General features: G+C 40.2%; 2 protein-coding genes across 2 annotated transcripts; one reads left to right on the top strand and one right to left on the bottom strand.

Moving 5' to 3' along the window:
• Positions 1 to 6,965: 6,965 nt before the first annotated feature.
• Positions 6,966 to 17,417, bottom strand: mfsd8l2 (major facilitator superfamily domain containing 8-like 2). Its single transcript, XM_067605327.1, has 11 exons — positions 17,257 to 17,417; positions 16,826 to 17,011; positions 15,300 to 15,362; positions 15,023 to 15,142; positions 14,713 to 14,792; positions 13,974 to 14,256; positions 11,488 to 11,561; positions 10,811 to 11,024; positions 9,694 to 9,816; positions 9,397 to 9,527; positions 6,966 to 7,445 (listed from the first exon to the last, which is right to left on the bottom strand). The coding sequence occupies exons 1-11, from the start codon at positions 17,330 to 17,332 to the stop codon at positions 7,365 to 7,367; spliced, it is 1,431 nt and encodes a 476-aa protein (XP_067461428.1). The 5' UTR covers positions 17,333 to 17,417; the 3' UTR covers positions 6,966 to 7,364.
• A 1,302-nt stretch (positions 17,418 to 18,719) lies between these two features.
• kcnmb3 (potassium calcium-activated channel subfamily M regulatory beta subunit 3) lies at positions 18,720 to 23,205 on the top strand. Its single transcript, XM_067605335.1, has 4 exons — positions 18,720 to 19,000; positions 19,979 to 20,179; positions 21,320 to 21,491; positions 22,118 to 23,205. Exons 1-4 carry the CDS (start codon positions 18,915 to 18,917, stop codon positions 22,484 to 22,486), a joined length of 828 nt encoding a protein of 275 aa, XP_067461436.1. The 5' UTR covers positions 18,720 to 18,914; the 3' UTR covers positions 22,487 to 23,205.
• Positions 23,206 to 23,663: the final 458 nt, after the last annotated feature.

Below are 23,663 nucleotides of genomic sequence, written 5' to 3' on the forward strand. Positions count from 1 at the left end.
GCAGTGCCAGGAATTTACAATGCTCTCTTTACCACAGGCGATGCTGTGTTTTGTCTCCTCAGAGAGCTTCGCAGATATTGGATTAATTATGCAGATGTTTAAATATCAACCCCACTAAACACTACTAGTCTGTGAACCTTACTTTGTGTGTGCGCTGTCTCCCAAGATCTATCATGGCATATGCTCTGGCACAGTGGACACACACTTACAGCTTTTTCATCTCTCTCTGTGCTTCCCCTTCCCTCGCTCCCTCCTCCACACAGACAGGCCATTGTGTGCGGGCACAGATGAGATTTGCATGCATGTTAGACTGGATTACACATGCAGGCTCTGGGAACCTGGACCCCTGTGGTCTCCCTTCACTGTTTCGTCCTGCAACCGGCGAGCTTTCCTTTCAATCCACGACTTCAAACAAATCTCACAGCTTAATTGGCTCAGAAACATACAAAATCAAAGGTTAAATTCTCTAGATTTTGGGAGAGAAGCGGGTGAAAAAGTTTCTTCGCAGTTGCCTGCTGCTGGTATTTGCCTCAAAATCAACCCTCCCCCATCAAATTTTGCATCCATCAATGGTCAGATTCATAACTTGGGGAGATGAGAGTGTGCGAAAGGGTTAATCCTCTAAGTGATATGTATAATGAGAAGCTTAATCCTTGATCTGAAGATTCTGTGTCTAAGAGGGTGGAGATAACAGATAAGAGCAGCCAAATCTCCTTAAAAATAGATGGCAGCAGATGTAACAAACATCTAATGAATTGATTTTAATTTCAAATTGCTGCTACATTATGTCAATACTTTCCTTGATCATATTTGTCTGTGTTGTGTGTTGTGTGTTGTGTGTTCTGTGTGTGTGTGTGTGTGCATGCGTGTGTGTGTGTGTGTGTGTGTGTGCATGCGTGTGTGTGCATGTGCATGTGTGTGCACTCCGTGGTCAAGCTTCTCCATCATCCATCAGTGTATTTATAGTGCATTTGATGACAATTGAACAGTACTAAAGTGCCTGCAAACAGACAATAAAAAAATCCATCTCAAAGCATTTGTGTGTCATTACATCTATTCATATGAGCATTAAAGTAAATTGTCAAATGCTGTCTTCTTTAAGCAGCTAAGCCCTGCAGAGCCTCTGCTCAGCAGGATTATAAATGAGATAGGATTTAATATTGATCCTTGGCTGACCTCCTATGAAGTTCTCATCATTTTATAATATTCTTCACACATACTGTTAATGAGATCAGTGGGCTCCCACAGGTCCATCCACAGATAAACCTTGACCTTAACGCTGTCAGACAACAAGCATGACCGAGCTTTTTACAGCCACAGGAGGATGAAAGGAGGATGAAGGAGGGTGAAGTGAAACATGAGGATTAGCTGTTTACTTGATTTGTTTACCGCCGGCAGGATGGACAGGCCTGCATCTACCCATGAAAATAAAGTGTTGGTTGGAGCACTATTTATTGGCTTCATAGCAAATCGAGCTTTGCTGAGTAACACCACCTTCAAAAGGGCCAGACCGTGAAATATTGGATAATTTTACCTCACACTGGAACGAAACTGGTTGATGAGCAAATTTACTGTCAGCTCTGAGGCTCTCTGCTGCTGCTGCTGCTGCTGCTGCTGCTGCTACAAAAAGAAACTCTCTCTGTGTGTCTGCACAAAGCAACACAAGGTTCAGCCACATATCTAAATGAGCCTGATAATTATCTGAATATATTTCCATTGATATTACAATGGGCTCCAATCAATGAGCGAGGCTGCCTTAAACTACGTGTATGTGTGTGTCCCAAAGGCATTCATTTCACCAAGGCTCATATATGAGTACGGGGGTGGATGGTCGGTGTGGGTGGAGGCAATTGATTCAATGTATCTGAGGCGATGCCAGCCGTGTGGAATACAAACACATAGTCATGGGAGCTATAAGAAATGCAAGAAGGGGGCTACCTGAGCGACTGTTGCCTCTGCACATACACAAACCCCAGAGCGCCGGCTTCACATGCAATAAATCAAATCATTTGCCTTCCCACCAGCGAGTCCTGTTTTTGAATCTGAAACTGCTTATAAGAAAGAGACATGAAAAATTGTGATTTGTATTACCAATAGCGAGCCATGAGCACACACTGTCCCCTCTCCTCTCCTTCTCTTTTTTCCCCCCACTCCCCTGTCAGCTCATTAGTAGCCCATCTCGATATTGCTATAAGGTGTAGTTATCCAAACCCTCATCCAATTATGCCTGCTCGCACTTATAACACCGTGAATTAGATCAAGAAAAACTTTCACATAATTGGTCACAAATTTCTCTCCGTGTATGTGACAAGCAGTTCCTCTAAATCTCTCTCACACACACACACACACACACGCACACACACACATGCGCATCATTGGACTGGAGCCACACCCTGGCAAAGACATCCAGAAGTCAGGTTCTTAAGTCAGCAACAATGACGGTGAAACAGTAAATCTTTGACCGAGCTGGCTGTTGACCAACCCCTGACATCTATTTAAAAGATTTTTTTAATGAATCGCCTTAACCGCGGAAACAAAATGACACCCTGAATAAATATATTCTTGTAAAATTAAATCTCTTAATAAATGATTTGTAAGGACAAATCTTTCCCAACAAAAAATAGATAGCAGCAGAGGAAAATGAATCATGAAAGGAATATAGCTGGCCTGATTTCACCCCCCTTCATGTTTTTCGCCAGACTATAACTCATCTATCATCTACGAGCCATTAACAACCATCTTCAATCCAGCTAATACCATCAGGAAGAGAAGAGCCACTCTGCCCCTCTGCTGCCGCTAACATAATTGTTATACATTGGCTCCAGTCAAATGCTGTTTTTCTCTTTGCAACCAATTACCTTTATCTTTGTTAGATGACAGCATCAATTTGCCTTCAGAGCTGGTCAATGCAAATAAGTGAAAACAGCCTCTGGTAAATTTCCCTTTGATAAAAAGAGGATATTTATTAAAGATAAGCCACTTAAGTGGTGAGTGAGCTGGACCACCTCTGAACTGTAGTTACTTCACTGTTTACAGTTCAGTTCATTGCACATACGCAGCAACACAAAAATAGTAAACACTTAATTATGGTTAAAGCTACCAACATATTTTCACACTCTACTGAATAACTAAAATAACCGCTGGCAGCTGCCGAGTTATTCTTCCTCAACCTGGCATGAAAATATCGTAGCGTACGGAAAGCAGATTGAGTCATTTATAGTCACATAGTAGTACAACTTGCACATCCTTCCTCTACACCTGCATCTGTTCCTCGACCGGCTCCACACGAGAGCAACCAGGGTTTCCACTCTTCAATTACATAACATTATTTTATCTCTGGCTTTTACTTACCTCACAAAATCCCATCTCCATAGCGACAGACCCTCGTCCATGGTTCATAGAAATAATTGTTGCCTCCTGCATCAAATGGTTGTTCTGTGTATCTTTAAAATTTCATAACTTGTGCGTCTGTGCCTACCTTTGGTATATTTAACATAAAAGCCCGAGGCCTGTGACTTTTCTATTTATGTCCTCGGGGGGGTTGTGTGCCACCTCTATAGGCCGTTACAGAGGATGAGTTGATGCACCGATCCAGACAATCTTTGTATGAAATCAGGAGAAGCACTATACAGAACACAAGCACTTTGTCTTGGTTTGTGCCTCATATGCTAGTGCCACATCTGATCAGTTATTTTGAATTATAGTAATGAGACTATACATTTAGAGGCCAGAAAACATATTTTCTCAATCAGCTTCTCACTCTGAGTGATGGGGTCCCACATGAACACACTATTTTCTGCCAAACTTAGAACAGTTTTGGTTATTTAAAGTGAAAGATTTCTGTATTTGTGTTTTTGTTCTTGCTTTTCTTATTGGCTTTAAGTGGGTGGGACTCAACTGGAAAAAGTTGATGTAATGTACTTCTGTGCACCAATCAGAGTTTAGAAACATTTGAATCCAAATGTGATAGTGATAGTTGTGGGGTTGTTTGCTATATGTGGCCAGTTTAGTCTGTAGACGAATTTAAAGTTTAAAGTCCCCCTTCCACTCGAAAATATATTTTTATTCTTGTTCCTTCAATCTGATGTTTGAGCTTCACTGTGCAGAATGATTTATATGCTGAGTTTGACACTAGAAGGCTGATTTCACTTTCATCTGCTGAAGAGGGAAAGTTTCTCTGGGCTCTCCTTGAATCTCAGTTTAACACGTGTACCTTAGAGCACGATTTGTGACATCACAACCTGTTTTGAAAGCCAGTCATGGTCCAGTATATAACCTTCACAAGTGTGACGTGGAAATTCAAAGCCTCCAGTGCAAAAACACTGAGACTTTACAGTGAGGTAGGAGACAACTTGAGTCCAGCAGTTAAACTTCTGAAACAAACAATATTTGCATATTCATAGATTCTGGATGTTTCAGTGATGGAGACAGAGTAGATGTGATTTTAAGGATTTTAACAAGGTTATTCAACTTTTTTTGTAGAAAAACTATGTCAGAAACACATTATTTTTCCAAGCAGAGTATTTTTTACATTTCTTAAAGCATGTCTGGAGGTCATCTTTAAGTGTTGTGCTCTCTAGTGATGCCACCATTACTGCAGTGGCACAATCAAACTGACTCTGAAATACGTTTGGATTGACTGCAGTCAGCGATCACCCCCCCTGATAAATGAAATTAGCCATGGACCCAAGTAATGGTGGAAGTTTTTCAGTCTCAGATCACTAGTTTGAAATCGATTGTGATAGCTTTGGGGGAAAAAAATGCTCCGAGCTCCTTGGGGAGGATGTGAAAGCGCTGTGTAGTAATTAAACCTGGCCAACATTACCGGCTAGCTTATGGTCATAAATCAACAAGCTTGCAATCCATTATTTCTTGTGTTGTAATCTGATGCAATATATCATTTAATAAAAAATCGGAAACACATGTAGTGGAAGTTTTAACAAAAAACAGGATGAACTCAGCTAGCAAGAGATCAGAGACATCTGTGTTTTGCAGTGTCTGATCGGCCCATTGTCAACATGTTGCTCAAAATGCTAAAGTGAGGATATAATGGAGATAAATTAAATTGAAATTAATTTCATATAGCAGAGGCTTAGCAGCTATTAAAGGACAGGTTCATAATTTCCCAAGTTTGTCTTAAAATGATAGTCAGGTGCCAGAATGAACATTGAACGTGGTTTTGCTTGCTGTAATCATTCCTCTTGTTCATACTGACCATTAAAAGATCCATTCTTAATGTGACTTCAATGTAAGTGATGGGGGCCAAAATTCAAAGTCCTTGTTTTGTATAAAAATGTATTTGAAAGTTAATCAGAAGCTAATGTGAAGCTTTGGTGGTCCAAACTAGTAGAATCAAGTGGATATGTTCCAAAGTTACCACCTTTATACTTGCAAATTTCCCTCTTTTTATTACTATCCTCTCACTGCCACTCAACAGAGAAACACTGTCCATGGAAACATTATGAGGGAGTTTTATACTAAAAACACTTTGGAAGATATCCACTTATTCTGACTAATGTGGTCGACTGAAGCCTCATATTAGCGTCAAATAAACGTTCAAAATAATTTTCGAGGGGATCTTCTAATGGTCAGTATGAAGAATGATTACAGCAAGAAAAATCTGTTTCAATGCTCATTTGGGCTCCTGACTGTTATTTAAAGACAGACTTGAAGAATTGTGAACCTCTCCTTTAAAACTGGACTAAATTTCGTGTTCTAAGTGTTTTAAATTATAACCTTCATTTCAATGTCACTTTGACAACCATGTTTTCAACAAGCAACAATTTCTACACCTGGTCAAATTTCTTGACAAAAGCCTTTAGAAATAAACTTCTTTTATATCATTTTATCACGTAGGTTTAAACAGAGATGTTACCACAGTGATTGCAGCTGGTTTACTTCTGCACTCAGTTCACCTAGAATCTGTTCAAATCACACCTACATAGTCCTAATGAAGCAGGTAAGATGACATTTTGAGTGTTAAACCATTAATAAATATTAACTAATGCTGTGTTTTTTAACTTTCACTTTGAATGATGCTTATTTATCCATTAATATTTAATGTTATAGAGAAATACTCATGATTTAAATCTGAGTTTTCAGGGGGTTGTTGTATAGGCATTTCCTCACGAACACAAAGCAGCTGGAATCATGCTGAAAAAGCGAGCTAGTTCAAAGAGAGTGAATTCAGGTTTGACCTGATTCTATACACCCTGTTATCTCCCTTAAAATGTCAAGTACCTGAATACGCTGATCAGGGCATGAAAGTACTTATAAATATTATGTCCTTCAGTCCTAGAGATTAGAATTTCCATTTCAGGCGAAAAAGCCTCTGGAAAGCCAAACATCACATGCTGAGTGTAGAAAACTGGAAAGGTTACTGAGCCTTATCTGCAATTATGCAAAAACACAGAGATTGGCCAAACCCATATTCATTGGTACAAAGGGAATCTACAATGCATTGATGTTGCTTACAGCATTCTCCTCTCAGATGCAGATGTGTAGCATACAGCACATCCTACAGGAGAATACAGGCTAGAACAGCTGACTATACACAAGTCACACCTCGTCATGTTTTGTATTATCAATACAGGTGATTAAACTTTAAAAAGATTTTAAAAAAACAAAAAAAAAACAATAGAGATTACAAATTAACATTTTTTAGATTTGGTTTTAATTCAGGAGTTTCTCATTTGCACATATGATATGGGGGAACGGATTAGACACACGCAAGGCTTTGAGTTTTATTTGAACCATGTAAATGCATTTAGTCTCCAACACTGTACAAATAAATATCTCCAAATATGTATTTCATCACTCTCTTTCACCTTCTTCTTCTATCAGCTCCACTGACATGGAGCTGCTAAAATGTTGACAACTCCACTTCTGCACTCATTGTGTCAACTGTTTCATTGTCAGCATGTGTTTTTTTTGTTTTGTTTGTTTGTTTGTTTTTTCTGGAGAAAGAAAGATGAGGGACAAGAAATGAAAATTTGATACACAGGTCACATGGAAGAATCTGCTCTCTTATCTTTTCATCAACACCTGGGAGTATAAATAGTTTAGTTTAAAAATAATGGCTTTCATCTTCAATTACGCCTCTGAATATTCAATATGAGAGCAATGGTGCCCCCTTGTGTAAAATATAATTAATAGTCTAATAGTGATGTGCATACAAGATAGATTCTAATAAAATCTGAAGATCCCCTCTATGACAGGCTCTGAGGTACATATGTTATCTGAACATTTTTATTCCACAGTCGTACCCTTTCCTCTGCAGTAAACTTATACTGATTCTCTCAGAAGTGAAGGGCATTCATGCTGTCTGTCTTTAGCCTCTCCGGCTCTTCAGACAAACTGCAGCTCTATCCTCCGTTGTCACAGCTCTGGGCGCACTGCACTGCCCTGGGCTCAGTCAGACGGTCGTAGGACAGCACCGTCATAACCTGTAAAATGTACAGCATGATATCGCTTTAGAGAATAGAGAGCTCCAAGCAATAAGAAGAGGCCATCAAAGGCTTGCTGAGTTAAAGGAATACTATGCAGGATTTGTCAGTTTGAATGCTGTGTGTTTGTAAAGTTGGCCTCTCCTCCCCGGCTCAACAAGCGAGCGAGAGACAGAGAGAGAGAGAGAGAGAGAGAGAGAGAGAGAGAGAGCGCAGTGGTGGTCGAGCGAGCTAGAGAGTGGATGAAGAGAGGGAGCAGCACTGGCGAGAACAAAGCCGTGAATCAGATAAATAAAACATTATTTTCTTATTGTTTCATGGTGGTTACATTCTAAAGCACAAATAAATACGCCCACATCTCCGCACAACCCTGCAGGAAGGTGCTGTATTGCTGGATTTTGTGTGAATGCAGAGCTTCATCCTGTGGCCTCTCTGCTCTGTGTGTGTGTGTCGCTCAGCCTCTCCTTCCGTCAAGCAGACACACAGACCTGCAGCTCTTTATACATCCGTGACACAGAGACAGAGGGCAGAGCGGAGCAGAGGAGAGAGACGGAGACAGTGATGTAACCTGGTCTCTATGCTACGAGTCCCGACCTCACACCTGCATGCTGTTATTAGCTAGAGGCTACACACCCACTGCCCAAAGGTTGATGCCAAGAAGATGTCCTGAATACTTAAATAATAAGAAAATACAGGCAGAGGGAAGGGTTTCTTCAGATAAATACACCACCACACAATTCTAGTGGGTCATAAGTGATGATTGAGAGGGATTATTTTTGTACATTGTTTTTTAGGAAAATCCTGCATAGTATACTTTTAAGGATTTTATAAGCAAGCGCACCCCTGAAGCTACTATTTTTCAATTTGGGAATGGGGGAAAAATCAGTTTTCTTAAGCCAGTTTTGATTGGTTTCTAATAGAAAATGTACTTATAGGGTAGAAAAGTAAAATCATTGAGATAATGTTTTAATAATGTCAGTTGCAGCTTCTTCACACTATTAAAATTAACTCAATAGTTAAATATTTTGAGAAATACACTTTGGGGAGAACCAGGACAAAAGTAATACTTTTCAGATAAACGTCATTTTTAACATTACAGACAGGTGCTATTTTGTACAAATGTCGAACGACTTCGGTATAATTTGACTTTGAATGGAACTTGCACATTGTTACTTTCTTTTTCATGATGAAGATGACATTGCTACTGTAGAGCGACTAAAGAGACACCTGTTAAAATCATGACTATGACACATGAAACAATAAACACAACTTGTCATTTAAAAAAATTTACCACATGAGTGAATTTACTTACCGTCATCAGGTAAAACTCTGTGAAAGTATCCACATGATTTTTTGCGGTTCTGGTAAGTGTTGCGTGCTGACACAGTTAGACATATCAAACTTGTATGGGCTCTGAGAAAATTACTGTGTTACTTTCAACCCAGTTCTCCCCTATTTACTGTCTTGCTGAAAGTTAGATGAGAAGATTCGATATCTCTGTCATATCTGTCTGTTAAATATGAGGCCATGGCCAGGAGATGATTGGCTTAGCTTAGTATAGCAAAAAGACTGGAATCAGAGAGAAACAGCTAGTCTGGCTCTGTCTGAGAAGTAAAACCAGACTATCAGCACCTCTAAAGCTCACTAAATAACATATTACATCTGGGTTGTTTTATCTGTAGAAAAGGCAGTGTAAAAATAACAATTTTACAGTGATGACAGGACTCTAGCTTTTCATCTTTACATTTGGTTTTTGTACAGATTAAAAAAACAAGATATAAGTTTAATAATGAGCTTTAGAGGTGCTGGCAGTCTGATTTTGTTACCTTTGGACAGCAAGAAAGCAAATAAACGTGTTCCCCAATATTTCAAACAATACCTTTAATTCATGTTAGCAATTTTCTATCTGTTTGATGCTATGAAATAATATAATGAGCTGTATTCTACTTACTGTGATCATTATGAGGAGAGCTAGCATCATGCCCAGCATTATGTATAAATTATTGGTCAATCCTCCAGCCCACAGAGGACCCAAGATGGTGGCCAAGCCCCCAACTGAGCGTCTGACACCTTGGCTGAATCCTTTTGGTGACACATCACAAAGAATTAAAGCTTATTTCCCTCATGTCCAAACATTAAAATATGGTTTCAAAGTACTGTATGTATAACCGTTTCCTTATATCAAATAGCAGTCTGTTGTTTTAATATGTTGAAACATGCAAAAGGTGCCATGGTAAAATGAGCCAACCTTGTGTTTTTTCTGCAGTGACTTTGGAGAAGAGAGACACCTGAGACACGGCCACAAAGGGAAGCCCCAACAGCTGCAGAAACACTCCGATGATGAAGGCCGACAGCTCCCATCCATAACCACCTGGCAGGGACCGAAAGATAATACTGAGGTTTTACTGAATCACAATAGTTTGCCCCAAAATTATATGGATTACAACACTGTACAATGATATTTACAGACTGTCATCTAACCCAATCTCTCACATATGATTAAGATTCATAAGATTCATATATTTAGTAAATTACAGCTATTCAATTAGTTTTTGTTGCTTTTTATGTATGGTACATAATGATAATGTATCAGAGTATATGTGACAGATCATACTTCAGTTATCAAGCCTCTCTTCTCTTGGTTTTTAAGTTCCTTCCACAAATGAGTTGGCACCACCAGAGATAGCTCTATCTGAAGACGAAACCACTGCCAAGCTGGCAGCCACTAGATTTTTGTTCTCTGCTGCTTTGCATCATGCACATGTTTGTGTGAATTTGTGCCCACTCAAAATGTTGGATGTTCCCGTCTAAGCTGGAAGCCTATAATCTTATTATCAAAATGCAATTTCACCAATCAAACATGTTTCTTAGTGGTCCAAATGAAAATAATTTTTTGCAGGTATCTCCCCTTTTAGGTTTTGTTTCTTTGTTTGGCTGTTTTAACTGTAACTGTAACAAATAGCAAACAAATGTAGGATATGCTTTAACAAATAGCATTTTTGTCTAATTAGATTACTGTAATCCTTTTATATGTACTCAGGCACTCCCTGGCTCCAGCACCTGTCACTTGTAATCAGAGCGATAAACGTGACGAGCTGCAACAGACGCAGGCCAACATGAACATACAGGATCCAGTTTGCCTGTATGATCTCCTGCTGGCCTGCGAGAGCTAAGCGATATCATTTACAGAGCACAGTCAATTCAGCCAGTGTGTAACCCAATATTGGCTCCGCTGTGCTCTATACACCAACACCAGCCTCACAGAAAGGATCTGGCACAGAAATTGATGCGTTTTTGAGCCTGTGTGTACCTTTGCATGAGTGTGTCTGTTTGTGTGTTTGTATGTGTCCCGGGCAGGGTAGCACCTCGAGGTTTGCAGAGGAAGATGAGGCACCAGATACAGGCGGCGCAGCAGATGACCAGGCCCACGGCCAGCACGACGCGGTCCGCCACCTTCCTGCTCAGCCAGCGCACAAAGAAGAAGCCCAGGATGACCTCCACCCCACACAAGCTGTACATCAGGCTGTTGCCCAGCTCACTAAAGCTGAAGTAGCGCTGCGTCAGAGGAGTCACCATGGTCTGGGGGGTTTTAGAAAGATGTTTGCAAGGTCAGTCAGTTAGATAAAGTGATTCAGTCAGTGGTAGAAGAGGAGAGACTCTTATTAGAGCTGAAATGAGCACCTTTTTGAGTCCTTCAAATGTTTCACTCAGGCCAGATCAAAAGAATTGTTCTGTTTTGATATTAAAGTGATTTTACAATCCAGGTCAGCACTGTGCGACTATCCAGTCACCACGATTTAATGAGAGGAGAGAAGGTGTCTTCACTCTTCATGTTCAGGACACAGAGACTGATTAGGTTCACTTGTTTTATCAGTTTTACTCTGAGTATTAAATGATACTTGATTATATTCTAACAGAGCAGGTCTTTCCAGGTAAGGCCCAGATTGATGCAGTGTGGAAGAAATCCAGGGTAAAATAGTTTGACATTGTGTGAAATGTTTGGAAACTCTGGCTGATGGATCTCAACGGTGGCTGCTCTCACCTCCAGCGCTGTCTGATTGAAGAGAGTGATGAACTGAGCCGTGAGGAGTACAACCACCTCCTCTCTCAGGAACTCTACAGAGTGAAAGACAGAGAGATATACTGGATAAAACCAGAAAACCAAAGAGAAAACCCATAAAACAAGCTCAAGTGGCACCAATAAATTGAAAGTTTCAACTGGCAAGCTATGTTGAGATAAAGAAGTTTAAAGAGAAATGAAAACTTGGACTATCTGAAAGTAATGTCAAGATTGAAAGAGGGAGGTGTGACGAATCCTGGCTGGTTGGTCATGTTGATCCTCTGGTTCAATAAACTGTCTATTTCTTTTGGAAGAGATAAGTGAGAGTTCTGCTTTTTTCTTATGTTCAAAACATGATAACACAGAAATTTTTTTTTTTAATGAATTCCAAATTTTGATACCAGCTTTTTTCTGGAACAAAATCTCCATTATGGACTTGGAGAGGAGGAAAAATGAGCTGGGCTTGCTGCTAAATTTGGAAGTATGTGCCAGATGGCTGGAGGAATGGCTCAATATTACAGTGTGTGATCTTCTATGGTTCAGTTATCAGTGTGTGATCTACTATGGTTCAGTTATTAGTGTGGTGCACTATTATTTATGAGATTTAATTTTAGTAAGCCACTGCATGCGCATGTGTGCATAAATACAGAGGCCCGTGGACATGTTCTTTGAAGGTAAATAAAGGTTATGTGTTTTAATATTTATTATATGGGTTTAAAGGGGACCTCAAATAATTTAGTATTGTATTTCTTTAAAGTTGGAGGCCTTGCAGAGACAGATTAAAAGAAAAACAAAGCAGAGGCTGAGATATCCTGACTTTTAGCGTCTAGAAATTGGTAAAGCTCCAAAAAGACTGGGTCCTATATTTCCCAGAGTATTTTCTTCAGATCCTCCCTGCCCGGTAAACACCCACAACTCCATGCCCCTAGTTTGTAATTCAGACTTTCTGTTAAAAATGTGTAACTCCAACACTGAAGGCTCCTCCAGAACTGAGCAGTACACCTCATGAAAAGTAATCTAATCTTCATCTGTAAAACTGGTGGAGTAACACTTTTAACTTCAAAATATTTTTTGTATAACCCATTAAAAAGGAATTTGTATAGTGGCTAAAAACAATTTTACAGTGTGTTATTTAAAGCATTCTTAACTGTACACATGTACAAATGGCAGGTTTAAAACCATTCATAAATGTGTTGAAACCACCTTTCATTACATATGATAAGAATTATGTTTTACTTAAAAAAGCATTCATTAAAGGAACAATTCAACATTTTGGAAAATATTCTCACTCACTTTCATTCTGAAAATTAGATGAGAATTTTGATACCACACTCATATGAGTCGGTTAAATATGAAGCTACGGTCAAGAGCCGGTTAGCTTAGCTTAGCACAAAGACTGGAAACAGGGGGAATCAGCTAGCCTGGCTCTGTCAGCAGTTAAAATATCTACCTAGTGTATTTCCTAAAATGTCAGACTGTTCCTTTAAACCATTATTAATTGTTTGTATACTTATTAATGCTAAATAAGAAATACTGACCCAACTCAGACCCAACACTTTGGCAACAGTGTGACTTTCAACTGAGAAAAATAGGGGTAGAGGGAAAAAAAACATTTGACACACTTCCCAAAAATAAAAAATAAAAAAAATCTCACAGCTTTTACTTGTGTTTTTTGTGCTCTGATCGGGAATAGAAAAAACTGAATGAAAGAAAGTGAAAGATCTGCTTGAGTTTCAAAGGTTCCTCACCGATACACAAAAAGTCAGGGAAGATCAATAATTCAGGAAAGCGAATACCAGGCACACTGCTAACAGCCAACAGACACTGCTACAGTATGTGCAAGAGCTGCAGACATCCTCCAGTTTTGCTCTGGAGTTTCTGGTGTTGTAGATTTTCTTCAAAACAAAAAGGAATCAATAAGACGAATGTTGGCCACATTACCAATTCTGTCTCCATTTCATCCACAAGTCAACCACAGCAAGCAAGTCAATAAAAAAGGAAGTCTGTTATCCATCCCTTTGCCACATCTTCAAAGAGTGAGAGAATCGATACCAAGGTTTGACACGTGCACACAAACACACACACACACACAGTTTGGAGACTAACAAAGTACAGAAAAAGTCAATCAATAGCGGCACACAATCACTGCTTGCATCCTATGTAAATTTACTATGACACTAATCCAATAAGACATCTGACATCACATATATACACACAATCTGACATAAAACAGACATATACACACAGGTCCAATCAATACATGGGGAATCTGATCTGACATGCCACACACCAATCCACAGAGAGACCTGGAGCATTGACAGTGTGTGTGTGCATGTGAGAAAATCAATAGAGCAGATACGAAACATGTGCATTGGCAGTGACACCTCATCCTACCTGAATCCCACAAACAGGGCAGAGGAAAGCTGACAATCATTGCTTAGGACAGGCAGTCAAACCTCCTCACTCACCTCTGCTGGCGCTGAAGTTTTTGAAAGGGTTTGAAACCGCCGAGGCGCCGTGGAAGGGCTGCATTTCAGATGAGGCGGAGGTCTCCGATTGGTCGGAGATGACAGCTCTGTAGGTGTGCACCGGCTCTTCGTCGGACCCCATCAGCGGCATCTCCTCCTCATCCTCCTCCTGTTTCATCTCCATCATCGCCGCTCCCCCCTCTGTGGAGCTGATGGGTGGTACATCCCAGTACATAGCCAGGACAGCAAACTGGAGCAGCACCCACAACAGGCACATGAAGATCTGAGAAAAAAAAGTGCCCTTAAATATTTTATAAGTTAACAGCCAAAAAAAGAAAGTTCTTTTTACAATATCAAAATACCAGAAAACTATCTGGAGAGAGAGACTATGAGTGCTCAAAGAATAATATAACCTGCCACAGTGAAATCAAGAGAGACGTGCAGTGTCAAATTATGTGGAAAATGGAAGTAGGCGTAGAGTTGCTTTGTTATATCTCATTTAAGCTACATCCGTGCTACAGGTGTTTTATTCAGAAAGACTCATGAGACGGAAATAGATCGATACAGGTTGTTACGGGCCTGAGTATCGCTGCAGGTGTTTTGTATTCCTCTTACTCTGAAGAGAACAAAGAAAAAAATACATGAGTGCAGAAAGAGGAGCGACTATTTCTGAAGATTGTTTCTGTATTCATGAGGCTTTCGGAGAACCTTAGATTACTGATTATCTGGATGCTGTTACCCCAGGAGACGTATACTTGTTCACAACAAAGGGCCCCAGTTTGAAATCACACAGCCTCAGGAACAGGTTGAACGCCGGCCCTGGAGAGACAGGAGGAAGCACTTTGAAGAGGAGATGGAATAAAAACAGAAGATGTGGATACAGTAGCCTCCACCTTAGTGATTTTATTGAGTGTCTCCTGCTCACAGTTGAAACTAAACATCAAAGAGGACATCACAAAATTCTTCCTGGTGTCTGATATTTTTCAGAAGACAGAGGAGGTAGAGAAATGACACCAGTCTCACTGTTAGGATGAAGGGGGGAAACTGACCGACAAGGAGGCCGGCCTGTCGACACGCCATGATGGCTGCGAAGATACCCGCTCGCTCCTCTGGCCGAGTGCTCCGAGTCAGGAAACCAAAGATGGAGGAGCCCGCTCCTGCACCGATACCTGAGAGGAAAACAGCATCCTTCTGTTTCACCTTCACACCTTCCACACATGCTGATATAGTGCATGTTTGGGTGTTATTTCACTGCATACATGCATGTATGTGTGTGTGTGTGTATGTGTGTGTGTGTGTGTGTGTGTGTGTGTGTGTGTGTGTTACCTGCTACAAGCCGACTGCACAACAACAGCCACTTTGAATATCCAAGAAAATACATGAAGTTTCCTGAGGACAAATAAAAATGAAAATCATGTTTGGGAAACAAAATGCTTCTCAGGTGTGAAACAAATGCTTGACTTGAAGGTTGTATCCAAAAATTGTTTTTAGCAATGCTGGCGGCGTGACGGTCCGACAAGTGGGTCCACTGATTTGGTCCAGACTGAAATATTTCAACAACAATTGGATGGATTGTTATGAAATTATGTACACACACTCATGTCTCCCTCAGGATGAACAGTGATAACTATGGGGACCCCTTAACTTTTCATCTACTGCCACCATCAGGTCAAATTTTTAATTTGACCAATATTTCCATTTATGCCTTTATTTAGTGTTAATTACCAAATGTTAGTATGCTAAATTGCTAAACTTGATGGTGACCATAGTAAAAACTATAGCTGCTACACATCAGCATGTTAGCATCGTCGGTGTGAGGGTGTTAGCATGCTGGCATTTGCAATTAGCAAACACCAACATGTCTAAGTATAGCTTATGTATGTATTATAGGAACTGGATGTCAGACATGTTCAATCATTTGCCTGGCACATTGGCCAAAAAAGTTTTCTAGCTTCCTGGTTTCCTTCCCAGTTGTGCAACCCACTGAATATGTGCAGCAAGCTTTTCTAGGCTCCAGGAAAGTTTTACAAACAAAAAACCTTCATCATAAAAAGAGTAATAATTCATCTTATTTGCAGTTTGAGGGAAAAAATTGGAAAAAAATTGGCTGCAAGGCTGAGTGGCGTTGGTGAATCCAGTTTTTTTTAATACATCCATGATATAATATAGCCTCACAGAGCTGCTAGCATGGCTGTAGACTCTTGTTACTAACTTTAGTCTACTAGTGTGTTTGCTAAGCTGTAGTGTTGCCCAAATGTCTTGTAAGCATTATGTCTTCTTTTTTTAACCTCAAATTATCTCTACAATGTATTGTAAAAAAAAAAAAAAAAAAAAAAAGTATACAGTGTAGAATTCATGGTCACTAACTGAAAGGTAACTATGTGAAGATTATCAGTTATTGAGGGTAACTGGACTTGGTTGAAGATGAAGATGTTTCAGCCCTCATTCAAGGGGCTTCTTCAGTTCTAACTGACTGGTAGGGAGTTGCAGATATTTAACCTCTGTGGGGTCGTTATCAAGGTTATAGATACCACTTGGTTCGTTAGTGCTCCTGGCTGTTGTAGTGTTGTTGTAGGTGAAAGGTAACTACTATCATGTCTTGCTCAGGCTGCCAGATGAAAGAAATGACCTGACATTGTTTTTATTTTGCCATCTAGAGCCATTTATAATCCTCTTCATTGACTTACATTATGGTATGGAGTGAATAGTAAATAAGTAAGTGAATAATTTCTGACGAAGCCCAAATAGGAGCTACAGACTTTCACATAACAGACAAACATACAGTCATGCCAGTGTCTTCTAAAATCTGACCCTTTTTGTCATGTGATTTGTCTTGTGGTTCGGCGACTCACCGACAATCTCAAAGAAATTGGAGAACAGGATGATGGACTTCGTAGTTTTGCTCCGGTCTGACCAGACCCCAAACAGCGGGCCCGTGAGCAGCCCGCTCAGACTGAACGCAGACAGACCCAGACCCAGGAAGTATGGAGGGGCCTCCAAAATCTGGAGATACCTCCATATTGTTGGCAGAATGACAGCTGAGACCATCAGAAATGGATGGAGGAGGATAAGTTTGGAGGAAAGAAAACCAGGGGGGAGGGAGGGGAGTAAATGACATGCCTCATTTACCCACAGCAAAATATATTTCAATTAAATCTGATGCGATATCCTCTGTGATGTGAGCACACAGCCAAAAATGCCGGGCAGATTCTTATTCCAGTCTGCTCTAATGAGACCATTATCTCATGTCTTCAAGTCTATAAAGCTGTCATAATGAACTTACCGTACTCTATGCCGCTCAGCATAAATATCAGTCCAATGGTTAGAAAAGTTAGATTCTTCTTTTGGTGATTATCCATTTTGCTCAGTGACTTGCTGCCTTTTATACACCGACCTCTGTCTGCGCATGTTGTTCCGAAATGTTGTTCAGTGGCATAATCAGATAACAAGAGACACTGTGCGTCCAATTACAACTGCTAGTCCGGATAATCAGAGGAATTTGTCGCACCATTGTACAAGGTCATCTCAGAACTTCTTAGAAGTGGAAAACAGAGATCATGTGAGGTTTCTCCTATAGAGGAGGCTCAGCAGGGGCGACACAGGGCAGAATAATTCAAATCAGCGTTGGAAAGAAAACAGTGCAGCCTGAAATGATTGCAGTAGTCCGTTTGCATTAGGCATTTATGTTATGTTCTAGTAGAGTCACGTCCGCATTGCAGCACCAAGCCGTGAGCCTCACGGTCAAGGCAATGTCTCAGGTTACCAGGTTGAGGTAAAGTACACTGAGCTCTATACATATTTAATCTTGTTTTCTTCAGTTTCATCAAAAGCACTTGATTCTCCCGCAACCCTGAGGAGACGCTGGGGTGAAATGTGCCAGGCTTATCTGCCCTCTAGTAGGTTACAGGTATGAATAACTTTGCTGTTTTACAAAAAAAAGAGACTCCATTTGCCACAAATACAATAAATAAATACAAGTCATGAAAACATACAAGTAATATAATATATTGGATAAACCAAAGTACATTTCTGAGAATATGAAGCTTTAACACCAGGGTGTATGGAAAATATTCAAAATAACACTTGTATTGTATTCAATACTGAATAAATTGGTATGACAGTGCTGTCCGTGTTATTGAATGGTTGGCTCCATTTTCAACCTGCTGTGGTGTTCCTAGCCTTGGGCATGTTATATTAAACAGAAATGTCACAATACCTCCATATGTTTTTCCTGCAACCCATGAATAATACAAGAAGTTTCGATTGTTTGAATAACACATATAAACTCGCTCAGCATCTTCCTCTCATATCACACAGCGTCGGGACTGCCGGGTCCGAGAGGTTTCACGCTTAACAGGCCAACGGCATAATGGGATGTCGTAGGACTCATGTGTTTGGGTCAGTACGTCTTCTGTGGTGTGTGAATGTGAGTGTGTGTAAAGATTATTGATTTGGCACACAATTGCTGCTTAATGCCCATTAAAGCTGACTTCACAGAGAATATTTTCTGACTCTGAACAGTGTAATCATGCTGTTTTATTCTGTTTTAAAAGTTAATCATCGAGAAAGGATTCATGCAACTCTGCTTTTCCGTGACTTTTCCATCAACTGCTGCATGTAGCTGAATCTCACGGGCCCACTGAAAGGCCATTAGCATCCTACCTGGCTTACCTGTGTTGGTTTCTATAGAAACAGACAAGAGGGTGGAAGGTGTTTTTGCACTCACCTTTGAGCCTTGGTAAACAACAAGGTGTTCCCCTAAGAATAAACTGCAATCTAGTCCACTCAGTCAGTCACTGCTTTCACTGCACTGGAGCCTGACGGAGATACGAAATGATCAGCTGCTGACAGAGGGACATTTGACTTTCAGATAGAGAGAGAAGAGCTTGTTAGGTGGATACAGATACTTGGGGCTGGGTGGTGACTGAGATAGGAGTGGGCATGTTCTTGAACACAGCTTCTCCCCGGAGGTCGTTCAGTATCCCCATTAACATCAACCTGCAGGGTGCTCGCAGGCGGCAGACACGGTAAGAGGGCAATCGACTGGGTCAGCCGGCAAGGCTTTGAGACTACTGATGGAAGTAGTTTATTGTGAAGGAAAAACATTGTTTAATAAAGCTTCAGATTCAGATTTCTAACTGAGCTTGAGCATATATGAGTATCCATGATTGTACATACTGTATGTTAGGGTTGTAAAAAAACAAATTAATATCCTGTTGATTTTACACCTTAAGTTCAGTTTACTTGTCATGAAGAGATTGTAAATAGTTGTAAAATGTCTTCTGCGGCTCCCTGGAGCTCTCTGAGAAAATAATCTTGCATTGGGCTTGAAGTCTTAAATCTTCCAGAGAGCCTGTGTTATGAACTGGGGTTGTGGAATTGATGATGTGTGTATTTACCAGGCTTAGAGGGTCCAATGAAAGATGCTGTCACATTGTTGCATTATGGGAAATGTAGGGTCCGGTGTTTTTAGAGCTGAAAGACAGATATCTTTGTCTCTGCTGCTTCGATTTTGATCATTCTTTTTTTTTTTTAAGTCTGTCTCTCACAATTCAGGTGGTAGTATAACACTACATTTCTGGAGTGCCCCTTTAAAGTGTGTCTTGTCATTGAAACATTACCTATTGACTTGTGTTTATACTGCTAAGAAATGTCGTAAAAAGCACTAGTTTTGACTGGCTAAATGTTTAATGAGTTCTCTGTTGTGCAAAGCTAAATATAAAGAGGAAATGCTAAAGGAAGAATGTAGTTAGTTATAGTTTTTTTGTTGAATAGTTTTTTTATTTTTGTGGTTTGGTCATTTACATGATCTATCCAGGAAGATGTTGAAATTATCATATGGAGATATTGAGATGCAAAAGTTTGACCTTGAAAATGACCTTGGTGTTGGTGTTAGGCATACATGTTTTTTTTACTTAAATATAAATCTGACTGGATCTGTTCAGATATTTGAAGTTTTTGAATTTGTGTGTGTGTGTGTGTGTGTGTGTGTATGAAAGACACAGGGAGTTCATCCACACAGTGGGAGCACAGGAGCAGGAGTGGAGCAGAGGTGTGGGTGGACGTGGGGGTCAGCGAGCTCGTACCTTGCTGGTGTCAAGTGTCGGGGAGGACAGAGCCATCCTGCTGGGCTTCACCATGATGGCCTTCTCGGTGCTCATGTTGTTTGTGGTCGGCATCGCTATAATCAAACCTTATGTTAACAGGTACACTGTAGTCTGTTCCTGCTAGAGGGTACTGTATATAACACAGTAATATGAAGGATTATAGTAGAGATGTTATTACACATTGGTTTACTCATGCAAATGGCTTCATAAAGGTAACGGTGGTAGATTTACATTTTCTATTTTTTGATTGATTGAGAAATCATTTCTAAAAATGCCTCACCAACAGTCCAAAACTGTAGCAAAGTTTTACATTTGTGAAGCTGGAACCAGCAAATATTAGTTTTTCTGGGTTTTTTTCAATCATCAAAACTGATGATTCGAATTCTGTCTGAATAAAGTCATTTTATGACTCACAGTTTAGATATTATGGAGAAACTCCTCTCCAGATCAAGCAGAAGCAAGTGAAAAAGAGAAACGGCCAAACTGCCGAGACGAAATAAAAAATAAAGTCAAAATTATGAGATAGTAAGTACCTCATAGTTTTGATTTGATTTTTTGTTAGTTTGTTTTATTATGCACACGTTTTCATCTTTTTATTCTCCTGGCAGAGATGAGCTTCCATAAGGCCTATTGTCAGGGAAATTTAAAGATGAATTCACAGAGAGCAAGTTGTCTTTCACAGTTTCATTGCAGTAACCAGTTCACATTTGCATATGCGGATCCCCCAGTTTGCTATGCTGAAGAAATACTGTATGAAGTTCAGTGTCAGTATTTGTACACACAGCCACATGCGTCATTATCATCCCATATTCGTCACCCTAATAGGTTCCTTTTAATTAATTCACCGTCTCTGTAGGGAGTTTCTTTCGTCTCCTGAGAATTAAAAGTTGAAAGCTGAATCCTTATCTGCCTTTCCTCCCTAAGAAGTTTCCTCCTCTGCCTCTGTCTAATGAGCAGTAAAGTAACAGTGACCAAGTCCCACAGCTCACCTTTGATGGTACCTGTTGGGAACATCTTCACACAGGCAGCAGTGAGACAAAGTCTTATAATGTGCTTTGGGCAATAAAGGCAGTATAACATAATCCTAAAACCACAACATAAGGGTATAAGTTTCCATTTCACCTATCATCAGAGATCTAATAAGAAACATCAGTTGTCTTTCTGGTGTGAGTTTATTTGCATGTGTTGGGGGACACGTGGATTGTGTACCTTGAACTTTTCCTGGCTCTTGTCTTCCAGTAACTGGAAGGAGGCCAGCTGTGTGCTGCTGAAGACAGAAATCCTGCAGGAGTGGGTGGACTGCAGGGGTGTGAGCACTGTGCCGTGCCTCGATGTGACGGTTAACCTCACAGACTCCAATAAGACGGCTTCTCTACACTTTGACGAGGAGTCGGTTCTTCTCGCTCCTGAGGTGGGGATTTATGGAAGCAAATTCCAGGTTTTAGGTCTTACCTTAGAGCTTTACTGGCGTCAGGTTTGGATCTACTTCACACCAGGTGTGGATTGTCGACTGTCAGGGAAGAACGCCTGCAAGATAGTAACCCTCGAGTGGATAAGAGCTTTAGGGCTTTATGTCTATGTACAACTGACATGTAGGACCACTAGGCACAGTAGCTCTAAATTCTGCTACTCAGGACTCAGGACATCCTAGTTTTCATATTATAGCCATAGCCATAGCAGGGACTTATACCTGTGAAAGTAATAAAGGTAAAAAACTTCAGTGAACAAGCTCACGGGATGAAAAAGTAGCAGTGCTCATGATTCATGTGTGCTTGTGAATAAGCCAGCAGACATTATTGGAAGATGCTTGCTGCTCTCATGCTGAACTCCTGCTCCATTCAGAGGAACTGTATGAAACAATTTTCAGTATCAGTGCAGCATGGAAGCAAAGAGGGACTGTTCAATCTTTAACAGACAAAAAACTGAATCAAAAAAGAACCTTGCAGCTCGTCTTGCTGATTGCAATCAGCACTTCCAACTGTGACAAGCAGGTCACTTGATAAAAATGACACTTGAATCATATCCTTTTTTCCACAGTGTTTCTACATACCCAAATGTCGGATGGATCGGACAGAACTTCAAGATGAAGTCCAGAGAGTAAAAAAGAGCTTGGACGCTCACCTAGGGAGCAAATCATCATGTTTTGTTGACCTCACAAGGCACCCAAATGACGTCATCCTGAGCAGGAAGTACACTTTGAGGAAGACCTTGTTTGCATTGACGTGGCCCGGTTTGATGTTGGGTGGCGGAGCTCTGCTGGTGGGCCTTGTGAAGCTGACACAGTACCTAGCTCAGCTGTCCCCTGAGATGTGCAATGAGACTGCAGGAAACAAGCTGACTTCAAGACACACCCAGGGCAACCTGTACAAACTTATGCAGAGGTCCAGCGTGCAGTCTCCCTCATGAGATAACCAGTGTTACTGTTGCCAAGGACTGTAGCAACAAGCCAAAAATACAGATTGTTATCATGTAACTGGTACATACTGTTAACTAGGGCCAGTATGTATAAAAGCATAAAATTTTGGTCTTAAGCGCATCAAAATTAAATTTTGCTGTTATTCTTACAATTAACAATCATTGTCATGCAGAAACCTGCAAACATCCATAGAAGTTTTCACTTCAAATGATTACTATATCCTTCTCTGACTTCTTTTAAGACTAACCTAACACCATCTGAAAATCTTGTTTTGCTGATCTCCAGTCTTAAGTTTAACTTCTCACCTTGCTGCAGTGATGTAGAAATGTACTCCAGGGTGTTTCAGTACGCTGTGACATCACTGCTCGGTGTGGTTACAGGTGCAAGAGAGCACACTGGTGAACCAGACTCAAAACTTTCAACCAGAAAGGACAGTGAAACACAACTTTTCAGCCTGGTGTTACTTTTTTTTTTTTTTAGGAATAATATCCTAAATATCTTACATGATGTTGTCAAAATAAGAGGGAAAGTAGAGGGAAATATTTTATATAAGCTTTGTTCTTGAGTGCTTCAATATTATTCAAGCATATATAAGGTTGGATACAATGAATGACGAGTAGTCTTAAAGTTCACAGTTTTTCAAGTCTGTCTTAAAACAATAGTCAGGTTCCCATATTAACATTAAACTGGGTTTTCCTGCTGTTCATACTGACCATCCTTTCCTAATGCGCTGTCAGTGTAAGTGATGAGGGACAAAATCCACAACCCTCCTCCTCCTTTCATGCAAAAATGTATTCAAAAGTTTATATGAAGCTAATATGATGCTTCAGTAGTCTGAGTTAGTCAAATCAAGTGTATATCTTCTTTTTAATATATAATTCACTCTGTCTCAGCTGCAGTGGAAGGATCATAACAAAAATGGGAATTTGGGAAAATGGGAAAAATGGGACTTTGGTACTAAAAAGACTAACTTTGAGGGATATCCACTTGATTTGACTAATTTGGACAGCTTCATATCAGTTTCAGATAAAATTTTAAATACACTTTTGCACAAAAAGAGGGATGTGGTTTTCGTCCCCTATCACTTACATTGAAAGTGCATTAGGAAAGGATCTTTAAGTGGCCAGTATGAACAGGAGGAATGATTACAGCATGAAAAACCTGTTT

Source organism: Thunnus thynnus, chromosome 12 (assembly GCF_963924715.1).
Source record: "Thunnus thynnus chromosome 12, fThuThy2.1, whole genome shotgun sequence".
In the NCBI taxonomy this organism is placed as follows: domain Eukaryota; kingdom Metazoa; phylum Chordata; class Actinopteri; order Scombriformes; family Scombridae; genus Thunnus; species Thunnus thynnus.